Genomic DNA, 12,500 nt, shown 5'->3' with positions numbered 1-12,500 from the left:
GGACCATTACCTAGAAGGCTCCAAGCCCAGAGGTGAGAAGAGGAGACATTTGTACGTGATTCACATTTCCCTAATTGATTTAAACAACCTTCATTTTGCCTTCTGTAGGTATGCCAAATTAGCACATTAGGACTGATTTGAAATGCGGCGCACATATCTTGGGCACAAACAGAGAGAAAGTAAATTCCGTTCTAATTGTTGGTAGTCGGCAGGGAGTAAGATCATAGTGGTTGATTATGTATGCACATATGTAAATGTTCATATTTAAAAGGAGCAATTACACTATTTATCAGTGACGTGGTGTATCTGGTTTGGTAATTAAAAGCTCTGTTGTTTTTCTGCCTTCTGGAAGGTTAATGAATATAGCCTACCCCGACGCTACCGTGGCTACGCTAGGAGATGCAACAAGAAGTGGAAAATTGCATGAAAAACATTACACACGCCCATACGCTGCTGTTTATCGCTCACGTTCAGCTACCATTTCACCGAAAGCAAATAACTTGTGATTGAGATTATGGTCTTGTCAAAGTCGCTTTATTGTGATCCATTACATGATTTTATCTCTTTCTTCAATTTGTCATTAGATGAAGTGGCCTTCTCCATCTCAACCAAAATAACAAGTCACTCCTTTATAACGTATTGAAAGCAGGAATTGCTGTGGCTTAGCTGCATTAAAGACAGTTTGTTTTTCCACATCATAAATGGGTTTTTCGTTATACATTTTTATTACATTTTTGTACGTTGTTTTCTTGTTTGTTAATAACCTGTGTAATTCCTATTAAGTGATCGCGGAAAAACAGATATTTTTTACATGAAGGGATGTTAATTTTAAGTGTTTTATAAAAAGTCAATCCATCATTTCGTGGAATAGAGTTAATTAAACTGTGACATGCAACACACATTAAAACGGGATTGTACTTCAGCCAAAGAGACCAAAAAAGAGAAGAATAAAAGGTTGCCTGAATGTTGACAGGTCCATAAAGGCTGATAGTATAAACGGCAGGTCTGGAATAGGGAATGGCACTGCAGTGTTACACTGCCCAGTAAATGCAGCATTTTTATTGCCTCATTAAAGTGTAAAACCTGCTGGAGCTGTCTTGTTCCGAAAGGTATGGCCTGATCTGTGTGGGGAAGAAATCTCACTACCATTTCTCTGGTCTGTGTCTCAAATGACATAACTATTCCCTAAATAGTGCACTACTATCGATCAAAGGTATTTATGGAATAGGGTGCAATTTGGTACAGATCTCCTCTCTCATTTCTCTTCAAGTTATTCATTCACTGATACATGCTAGGGGATGAAACACGTTTTTTGTTTAGTGGTGTAATAAAAATGGGGTTTCTTTCTGACTATCTGTTGTTTTGTTTCTCTGATGAGGCTGTAATCATTTGGGCTGGTTTTCAATGTCTCCCACCTACATTACCTCTACTGAATGAGACTCTTACAGAATTAGAAAAGCGTATAATCACATAGCTTTGCATATTTTATAGCTACGGTAGGCCTACAGTACTGTCTAATGCTTCCATCAGATATCTATCCATCATCGTTGTTTAGACCTAAGATTTCAGGGATCTGTAACCTTCGTAATTATTAACACATACTTTTCTAATAGGAAATCTATAAAAAAGAAACTGGTCAATGATGATAATATCTACGATTTCATAGAAAATAATAGCACATTTTTTCCTGACATAATACACAACATTGTCTCCCATGTCTGCAAGTTACTGAGTCTTGTGAAGCAATGCTACTGCTAACCAGCCATCTACAATAGTCTGTTTGTCAACAGGGTCAGAATAAAAAGGGGACTGATTTCATTAAAGGTGCCTGTCTTGTCTGGTCTCTCCTCAGAGGATGTGAAGCAGGTCTTCAGCCAGACCACCAACCATCAGCACATCCCCTTTAACTGGGACTCTGAGTTCATGCGGCTGCACTTCGGCACGGAGAGGACCAAGCACCTCAGCTATGGAGAGTTCACCCAGTTCCTCCTGGTGGGTTGATATTCTCTATATCACCTTGCACTCACATAGAGTGACTCTCTCTCTCTCTCTCTCTCTCTCTCTCTCTCTCTCTCTCTCTCTCTCTCTCTCTCTCTCTCTCTCTGTCTGAGTAAATGTCTTGCTCTTTTTTGTCCATGTCAATGTGTCTTTCTGTCAGTTAGTTAGTCCTTTACCTCCTCTCTCCCTTTGTGTCTGACTCTGTCTATCTGTCAAGTTCTTTTCATTTTACCTTCAGACCCTGCATACCCATTATTGTACAAAGTCAATGAAACCCCATCAGTCTGTGTTAGATATTTACTCTAACCTGCTTGTCTGTATTCACACTATGTGATGACCATGGTGTGTATGTGTCTGTATTCACACTGTGTGATGACCATGGTGTGTGTGTGTGTCTGTATCCACACTGTGTGTGATGCCCATGGTGTGTGTGTATCTGTATTCAGACTGTGTGTTAAAAGCTATTGTGTGTGTCTGTATTCAGTGTACTATTTGATGCCCATCTAGCCCCTGGCCTGACACACACAGACTTGGGTTCCTCTACTTGGTCCTGTTTCCCCAACACAGCTCGCCATATTGTCCTGATTCTACTTGGTCCTGTTTCCCCAACACAGCTCGCCATATTGTCCTGATTCTACTTGGTCCTGTTTCCCCAACACAGCTCGCCATATTGTCCTGATTCTACTTGGTCCTGTTTCCCCAGCACAGCTCATCATATTGTCCTGATTCTACTTGGTCCTGTTTCCCCAACACAGCTCATCATATTGTCCTGATTCTACTTGGTCCTGTTTCCCCAACACAGCTCATCATATTGTCCTGATTCTACTTGGTCCTGTTTCCCCAACACAGCTCATCATATTGTCCTGATTCTACTTGGTCCTGTTTCCCCAACACAGCTCATCATATTGTCCTGATTCTACTTGGTCCTGTTTCCCCAACACAGCTCGCCATATTGTCCTGATTAGGCATTAATGAAACACTGAGGTTATACTTTAGACCACGCTGGCATTTGTTTTCCATTACAGTTAAGTGACGTAACCACCAATATAAACCCACTCCACCTATACACCCTTCTATGGAAAGCAGGTCGACGTGTTCTCTTCCCTAAAGGAGAGTATCAGCCATGCTGCTGCTGCCCCATTCCTTTTGTATTTGTGGTGTGCTAGCCATTTTCCAATATGATGTCTAGACGTGAAATCAGGGGAGAGGGAGACTGGAGGAGAGGGAGAGTGGGGGAGAGGGAGAGTGGAGGAGAGTGCCTTGCCAAGTTTGCATCTACACTCACTATATCTGAATGAGCTTTCTATGTTACACTTAACTTGGACCAGATGGGTTGCACTGTGAAGAACACACTGATATTGTGTGTGTGTGTGTGGGTGTGGGTCTGTGTGTGTGGGTCTGTGTGTGTGTGTGTGTGTGTGTGTGTCTGTGTGTGTGTGTGTGTGTGTGTGTGTGTGTGTGTCTGTGGGTGGGTGGGTGTGTGTGTGTGTCTGTGTGTGCCTGTGTGTGTGCCGTGTGTGTGTGTGTGTGTGTGTGTGTGTGTGTGTGTGTGTGTGTGTGTGTGTGTGTGTGTGTGTGTGCGTGTGTGTGTTGCACCCAGTTACATTAGGGAAATATTTTACATTCAGGGCTTGCACAGTTCGACTCCATTGGTTTCCAAAACTTCATACCAGAAGTGCAGCAGTAATGCTCATAGCTCAACTATGAAATATACATTTCCTATTTCACTCACTTCATTTTGTCAGTTTGCCCCAATTTCATAGCTATTGATTCATGTCATAATAACTGAGTCAGAAAATAATTTTTTTCTGTGGTTCTTATTTAATTCAGGGGCTGTGATTTAAGTGTTTTCCCAGTAGTAGAGGAGAAAATGGCTGTTATAAATCCACTTAGACCTGAGTGAAGACCTTTACTGTTATTTTAATTTATTCAGTTATTTTAATTAACTGCTATTTAAAAAATACTATAATTTCTATTCCCCCTTGTAATATGAATGATAATACAGATTTAAGCTGTGTATCTCACAGTTAAGCGCAGTATAATTGTAATAATACATACTTTTATTATACAGCAAATATACTGTATGTACATTCAGGGGCCAGTTTATTAGGTACACCCATCTCGTACTTGTTCGGACCCCACTTCGGACCCCACTTCGCCTCCAGCACAGCTTGAATTCTTCGGGCATGGAAACATTGCTCAATTGGTATGAAAGGACCTAACTCGTGCCAGGAAAACATTCCCCACACTCAGTCAACGTACCTGGTTAAATAAGGGTTAAATTAATAACATTTTAAAATGACACCACCGCCACCAGTATGTACTGTTGACACCTGGCAGGATTACGCCAAATCCTGATTCAACAGGAACTGGGATGCATCGGACCAGGCCATCACCCTACTGGGGCCGCCCAGAACGTTTCTGAGGTACTACAACCGGCGCGCCTGGCACCAGCGATCATACCACTGCACCAGCGCTCAAAGTTGCTACGGTCACTCGTTTGGCCCATTTTAACATTCAAGCGAACAGTAACTGAATGCTTCGATGTCTGTCTGCAAGCCACGTCCACGTGACTCATTGTCTGTAGGAGCAAACCATTTTCGTGAATGGGGTGGTGTACCTAATAAACTGTGTACTGTATATACTATGGTTTATTTTCAGTGGTTTCCTCAATGGGGTTAGTCATCCTTATTTCATTTTTTTTATTTTTTATTTTACCTTTATTTAACCAGGCAAGTCAGTTAAGAACACATTCTTATTTTCAATGACGGCCTAGGAACAGTGGGTTAACTGCCTGTTCAGGGGCAGAACGACAGATTTGTACCTTGTCAGCTCGGGGATTTGAACTTGCAACCTTCCGGTTACTAGTCCAATGCTCTAACCACTAGGCTACCCTGCCGCCCCTTATACACTGTGTTTACTTGCACAATCATCCATAATGATGACGAGCCAGATGCACACAAGAACCGGAAAAACCTTTGCGCTGCAAATTTCTCGCCAATTACTGTCTCGGTGGATGCCAGAGATTCTCCAAAATGACATGATTTGCATTTCAAATGGCACCCTATTCCCTATATAGTGCAGTACTATTGTCCAGGGACCATAGGGTACTGGTCAAAAGTAGTGAACTATGTATGGTATAGAGTGCGATTTAGGATTCAACCATTATTTTTTTCCCACTTGCAGGTTTTTTTCAGGATCAGAAAGGAGCTTAGGTGGTGGACGTGGCAGGGGCAATGGGCACAGTCGGACAGTCAGCGCGGCTGCATTTTAGAGGCCCCCATCTTGGCTGTGTAGAGAAATTTGTACATTTTTAAGATTAGAGAAATTATTGCTGTTTTAAAGCTAATTTCCTGCAATTCTACATGTTCTGCCATGGAGCTGAGAGAACATTTAACCGTTTTAAAGCTAATTTTCTGCAATTCTACACGTTGCCATGGCTAATACTATGTTCCTATGCTCAAACAATAATACAATCAATACTGCTAAATTCATTGTTTTCTGAATTTTTCCCACCAATATACAGTAAAGGTCTGTGGCTGGCACACCGAACATGGATGGAGGGCATTAAAGTGGCCTTGTTAAGTTATGTCTGGGCCTTGAAAGCTACAGTCTATGATCTGGGGTTGTGTTGTCAATGGTAATTTCAATGCTTGATATTCACCAATTTAGCTGGGGGGAAAACAGAATCCCAGACTGTAGCTTTAAGGGTCAGTAATGACTTTAATCTGGTGAGTGTTGATCGGAACCACTGGGAACAGTTAGAGGGAATCTGTACAGTATTTCTCCTGCAGGTATTCCATTGTTTAAAGACCTTAAACAGCAGGAAAGACGCCAACGCCTTTCGTATCGAAACCCAAAACAGAAGTGGCTCGTCAAATGTTTTTTATTCCGTCCAGTCCAGGAACAATTAAAGTGAGTGTAAATACTGCGGCGGTCTGTGATTTGGTCGTCAGACGCTAAGCTCTCCTCCTGAAATGAAAACCATGTCTCTAAAACACTCACAGTTACAATAAAACTGTAAACTGACTAGATTCTGGGCCGCAATTGTTCTGTTGTTCCATGTGGTTGTGGCAGTCCAGGCAGCTCCGAACTCTGCTGTCCAGCCTATACAGCTCAGGGATATTTTTTCCTTTACACACACAGGCTTTTATTTTCTCTTTTTCTCCTCCTTTCTCTTGTTTTTACTATACCGCTCCAGTTCTTCTTTCATTCGCTGTTTTATCTGTGGTAGTTTCTTTCCCCCCACACATGTTTATTGGTTTGGATCCTATTCATCCCAAGGTTCAAAAACCAACTGAAAAGCGTCTTTGGGATTGTCCCATTTCCAAATGATTTGTTTATTTGCGATATGTTCCTTTGTATGGTTTCCATTTTGGACCCCCTCAGTACATTTACTATAACCTCCGCTAATGATGACTCTCCTAACTGATCGTTATATGGCAGTAGGTAGCTGACGAGCTCCTATGCAGAATCAGAAGTGCTTGTTCCTGACACCCTGCTCTCACAGAAACCTGGTTTGCGATCACACCTCTTTTGGGATAAATGTCTCTACTTATTCTCCCCTTTGTTTTCAGCTTTATGTAGGTGTCAATCTCCTGAAACTGTTTCCGGGGTTATTGAGCGTAGCCTGGGGCCTGTTATGTTATCAAAAATGTTAGTCACTCAGACTTAGACTCAGGAGTTCTTATGACAAAGGATGGTAGCGAGGAAGTATAGTTTTTATAGTCAAAATCCATGTAAAAATAATATTCAATAACATCTCTAATTTACTGAAATAAAGTCAGTAAGTAGCCTATTGGTATTCCAAGTTTTACAGTTGTTTGAATTGTGGTATTTTCAGTGTGAGCCCAGAAGCGGTATTGTTTACAGGGTGTCTCACCAGACGTGTGGTCACAGGTACAGTAGTGATAATGGCTTTTCATTTCAAGGCCCCACTGGAGTCTTCCCATGAGCCTGTCTGTTGTCTCTACGATCCACAGAGGAGGAAGCTGCTGTGCCGTGTGTGTGTGTTGTGAAATAGTGAGCAGTTAGGTGATTAGCCAGTCTGCATGTGTATCCCCTGGAGTGCCTTAATGGGGGATTTGGACTGGTGAGAGAAACACAAGCGACGCCCCACTGCAGCAGCGTGAGGAGAAGGAGAGGACAGAGGAGAGGAGAGAGGAGGAGGAGAGGACAGAGGAAGAGGAGAGGAGAGGAGGAGGAAAGGACAGAGGAGAGGAGTAGAGAGGAGAGAGGAAGAGGAGAGGAGAGAGGAAGAGGAAGAGGAGAGGAGGAGAGAGCAAATTACTGCAGCTCCGCCAAATGCTGTTTCCCTGTAACTGAGAGGGAAAATGGCGTCAGGGGGGTCATCAACGGCCATCCTGCTTCTCAGAGAAGTGTGTGTGTGTATGTGTGGGTTTGTAGGTACACCCTCATCTGAAATCATTAAAATGTTATAAGAGGACAACATTTTGCACATGTCTAAATCATGTCACAGAAATATAATGTTACCGGGTGTAACCGAACAGGACGATCTCTCTGTGTCCGTGTTTTGTTGCTCTATGTCTCTGAAGCTAGGAATGTCTGTATGATTTAAAGTGTATCGATGTGATTTAAAGGGTATCTATGTGATTTAAAGGGTATCGATGTGATTTAAAGGGTATCTATGTGATTTAAAGGGTATCTATGTGTTTCAAAGGGTATCTATGTGATTTAAAGGGTATCTATGTGATTAAAAGACTGTATCTATGTGATTTAAAGACTGTGTATCTATGTGATTTAAAGGCTGTGTATCTATGTGATTTAAAGGCTGTGTATCTATGTGATTTAAAGACTGTGTATCTATGTGATTTAAAGGCTGTATCTATGTGATTTAAAGGCTGTGTATCTATGTGATTTAAAGGGTATCTATGTGATTTAAAGGCTGTGTATCTATGTGATTTAAAGGCTGTGTATCTATGTGATTTAAAGACTGTATCTATGTGATTTAAAGGGTATCTATGTGATTTAAAGGCTGTGTATCTATGTGATTTAAGGGTATCTATGTGATTTAAAGGGTGTCTTAGAAAAAAGGTGCCATCTAGAACCTTAAAGGGTTCTTCATCTGTCCCCATAGGAGAACCCTTTGAAGAACCCTTGGTTCAAAGTAAAGTAGAACCCTTTTGGTTCCAAGTTAAACCGTTTTGGGCTCCATGTAGAACCGTTTCCACAGAAGGTTCTACATGGAATCCAAAATGGTTCTATCTGGAACTGAAAAGGATTTTACTTGGAACCAAGGGTTCAAGGGTTAGGGTTACAATTATGTTAATGGTTAGGGTTAGGATTAAGATGAGGTTTTGGGGTTAGGGTAAGGGTAAGAGTACAGGTTAGGGTTTAGGGAAAATAGGATTTTGAATGAGACTGAATTGTGTGTCCCCACAAGGTTAGCTGTATAAGACTGTGTGTGTGCGTGCGTGTGTATATGTCTATGTGTGTTGTTAATCTGTGTGTGTGTTCCTCTGTCTCCTCCCCAGGAGATGCAGCTGGAACATGCACGGCAGGCCTTTGTTCAGAGGGACAAGGCCCACAGCGGCTCCATCTCCGCCCTGGACTTCAGGGACATCATGGTCACCATCCGGCCCCACATGCTAACACCCTTTGTGGAGGAGAGCCTGGTGGCGGTGGGTCTGGCTCTCTGGTTCTCCTCCCTCTCTCCCTCTATCCCTCATCCTTCTCGCTCTCTTCCTCTATAATTCTCCCTTTCCTTCCCCTAACGTGTCATTAAAGCCTTTTACTGCAGTGGGCTAAATCAGGGCCACACAGTCTTTCTTGGTCGTCTTAAACAAATCTACTTGAAACAAAAGTATCCACCTCACACATGGTTATGGGTTTAAAAGATAAGACACCTGTACCAAGTCAGATTTAGAGTTGAAATGTATTCCAGTCTGCATCCCAATACTACACTTTATATACATCAGAGAAGACTGAAATATAACAAAACTGTTTGACATAGAAACACCGGATTTTCAACATTTAAAAAACAAGAAAAGTTGATTCATGATGAAATGATGAAACATATGAATAACATTCCACCCATGAGGCCACTAGGTCATTGGACTGCAGGAACGGGCTACCTCAAACCTCTCTGGCATCAAACCATGCAGCTAAATGTCTCTCCCTTCACATGCGCACTCACTCACTCACACACACAACCACACACAACCACACACAACTACACACGGCTGTTTTCGTGTCCTCTCTTTTTCTCTCTCTGTGTGTGATAGAAAAAATGAACACAAGTATAGTATGTTTGTTTGAGCGAGTATGTACAGTATGTCTCATGTCACATGTTTGTTTGTGTCTCTGTCTGTTTTCCTTGTGTGTGTGTGTGTCTTTAGAATGTGTGTGTGTCTTTGTGTGTATATTATGTGTGTGAGTCTTTAGAATGTGTGTGTGTCTCCTTCCACGTCTAGCCCATTTTATAAACACCTAGTGAACTCTGTCATTTCTCCCACATTGTTTAAATCATAAACCAGCCATCTCAGGGTCCATGTTAGTAAACACACACTCACTGCCATTACAGCAGACACATTTAAGACAAGGCTGTGTGTGGAACCAGGCCTACACACTATACAAACATTTACACACACTCTCCCTCTAATCTCTCTCACACACACTGAAAAATGATAAATGATAAATAGAATGCTCAGTTGTCCCAACTATTTTATTTTCTCTCCCTTTGAGTCCCTGTACATGACTAGGGTGTAGATTTCGTGGCCAGGGCACAGTAATATGATGTTTCAGTGAACAGCAGAGGTTGCTTGGTTTTGGATAAATGAATCTTTTTGTAAGGAAAGGAGAAGCTTCAACCCAAGTAGCCTCTTCCTCCTGCAAGCTGTGTTGGGCACACTGCTGTGTCTGTAAAGCAAACAGCGCCATCTAGTGAAACGGATGGTTTCCCGTCTTTTCTCCCCACCCCCACAATCTTGAACAGTACAGGATGAATATCCGCAATATTTTACCCATGCTACTTTATGTCCTTTTAAACAGACTTAAATGGAGAGACATAATTCCTGTGACAGTGAAATAGTTGTGTTGGGAGGACAGTGTGCAGTGAAGGAGTTGTGTTGGGAGGACAGTGTGCAGTGAAAGAGCTGTGTTGGGAGGACAGTGTGCAGTGAAGGAGTTGTGTTGGGAGGACAGTGTGCAGTGAAAGAGTTGTGTTGGGAGGACAGTGTGCAGTGAAAGAGTTGTGTTGGGAGGACAGTGTGCAGTGAAGGAGTTGTGTGGGGAGGACAGTGTGCAGTGAAAGAGTTGTGTAGGGGGGACAGTGTGGGGAGGACAGTGTGCATTGAAGGAGTTGTGTTGGGAGGACAGTGTGCAGTGAAAGAGTTGTGTAGGGGGGACAGTGTGGGGAGGACAGTGTGCATTGAAGGAGTTGTGTTGGGAGGACAGTGTGCAGTGAAAGAGTTGTGTTGGGAGGACAGTGTGCAGTGAAAGAGTTATGGGGGGACAGTTGGGGAGGACAGTGTGCAGTGAAAGAGTTGTGTTGGGAGGACAATGTGCAGTGAAAGAGTTGTGTTGGGAGGACAGTGTGCAGTGAAGGAGTTGTGTTGGGAGGACAGTGTGCAGTGAAAGAGTTGTGTTGGGAGGACAGTGTGCAGTGAAAGAGTTATGTTGGGAGGACAATGTGCAGTGAAAGAGTTGTGTTGGGAGGACAATGTGCAGTGAAAGAGTTGTGTGGGGAGGACAGTGTGCAGTGAAAGAGTTGTGTTGGGAGGACAGTGTGGGGAGGACAGTGAATTGAAGTAGTTGTGTTGGGAGGACAGTGTGCAGTGAAAGAGTTGTGTAGGGGGGACAGTGTGGGGAGGACAGTGTGCATTGAAGGAGTTGTGTTGGGAGGACAGTGTGCAGTGAAAGAGTTGTGTTGGGAGGACAGTGTGCAGTGAAAGAGTTATGTTGGGAGGACAGTGTGCAGTGAAAGAGTTGTGTTGGGAGGACAATGTGCAGTGAAAGAGTTGTGTTGGGAGGACAGTGTGCAGTGAAAGAGTTGTGTTGGGAGGACAGTGTGCAGTGAAAGAGTTGTGTTGGGAGGACAGTGTGCAGTGAAAGTTATGTTGGGAGGACAGTGTGCAGTGAAAGAGTTGTGTTGGGAGGACAGTGTGCAGTGAAAGAGTTGTGTTGGGAGGACAGTGTGCAGTGAAAGTTATGTTGGGAGGACAGTGTGCAGTGAAAGAGTTGTGTTGGGAGGACAATGTGCAGTGAAAGAGTTGTGTTGGGAGGACAGTGTGCAGTGAAAGAGTTGTGTTGGGAGGACAGTGTGCAGTGAAAGCGTTGTGTTGGGAGGACAGTGTGCAGTGAAAGAGTTGTATTGGGAGGACAGTGTGCAGTGAAAGAGTTGTGTTGGGAGGACAGTGTGCAGTGAAAGAGTTGTGTTGGGAGGACAGTGTGCAGTGAAAGAGTTGTGTTGGGAGGACAGTGTGCAGTGAAAGAGTTGTGTTGGGAGGACAGTGTGCAGTGAAAGAGTTGTGTTGGGAGGACAGTGTGCAGTGAAAGAGTTGTGTTGGGAGGACAGTGTGCAGTGAAAGAGTTGTGTTGGGAGGACAGTGTGCAGTGAAAGAGTTGTGTTGGGAGGACAGTGTTGGGAGGACAGTGTGCAGTTCATACACTTTGAGTCTCTATTTTAAGTGTTAACTCTTATTAACTCTTTTCTCTCCTTTACTACATCCTTCCATCCCACCATCCCTCCATCCCACCATCCATCCATCCCCCCATCCCTCTATCCCTCTGTCCTCCATCCCTCTATCCCCCCATCCCTCTATCCCTCCATCCCACCATCCCCCATCCCTCTATCCCTCCATCCCTCTCCTCTATCCCCCATCCCTCCATTCCTCTATCCCCCCATCCCTCTATCCCTCCATCCCACCATCCCTCCATCCCCCATCCCTCTATCCCTCCATCCCCCATCCCTCTATCCCTCCATCCCCCATCCCTCTATCCCTCCATCCCTCTATCCCCCCATGCCTCCATCCCCCATCCCTCTATCCCTCCATCCCTCTATCCCCATCCCTCTATCCCATCCCCTACCCCTCCATCCCTCTATCCCCCATCCCTCTATCCCTCCATCCCCCATCCCTCCATCCCTCCATCCCTCTATCCCTCCATCCCTCTATCCCCCATCCCCCCATCCCCCCCATCCCTCCATACCTCCATCCCCCATCCCTCTATCCCTCTATCCCCCCATCCCCCATCCCTCCATCCCCCCATCCCTCCATGCCACCATCCCTCCATGCCACCATCCCTCCATCCCCCCATCCCTCCCCATCCCACCATCCCACCATCCCTCCATCCCACCATCCCTACATCCCACCATCCCTCCATCCCACCATCCCTACATCCCACCATCCCCCCACCATCCCTACATCCCACCATCCTCCATCCCACCATCCCTCCATCCCACCATCCATCCCCCTCCATCCCACCATCCCTCCATCCCACCATCCCTCCATCCCACCATCCCTACATCCCACCATCCCTACATC

The 12,500-nt window shown here is 44.3% G+C and overlaps 1 protein-coding gene across 1 annotated transcript in view; it reads left to right on the top strand.

Annotated features, from left to right (window-relative positions):
- LOC135551361 (electrogenic aspartate/glutamate antiporter SLC25A13, mitochondrial) overlaps positions 1–12,500 on the top strand; it is a 91,190-nt gene that overhangs the window by 27,761 nt on the left and 50,929 nt on the right. The window contains 2 exon segments of the mRNA XM_064982580.1: positions 1,853–1,992; positions 8,493–8,639. Coding sequence (XP_064838652.1) covers positions 1,853–1,992; positions 8,493–8,639 — 287 coding nt within the window.

Source organism: Oncorhynchus masou, chromosome 13 (genome assembly GCF_036934945.1).
Source record: "Oncorhynchus masou masou isolate Uvic2021 chromosome 13, UVic_Omas_1.1, whole genome shotgun sequence".
Lineage (NCBI taxonomy): Eukaryota > Metazoa > Chordata > Actinopteri > Salmoniformes > Salmonidae > Oncorhynchus > Oncorhynchus masou.
This window is presented reverse-complemented; position numbering and strand designations above follow the sequence as displayed.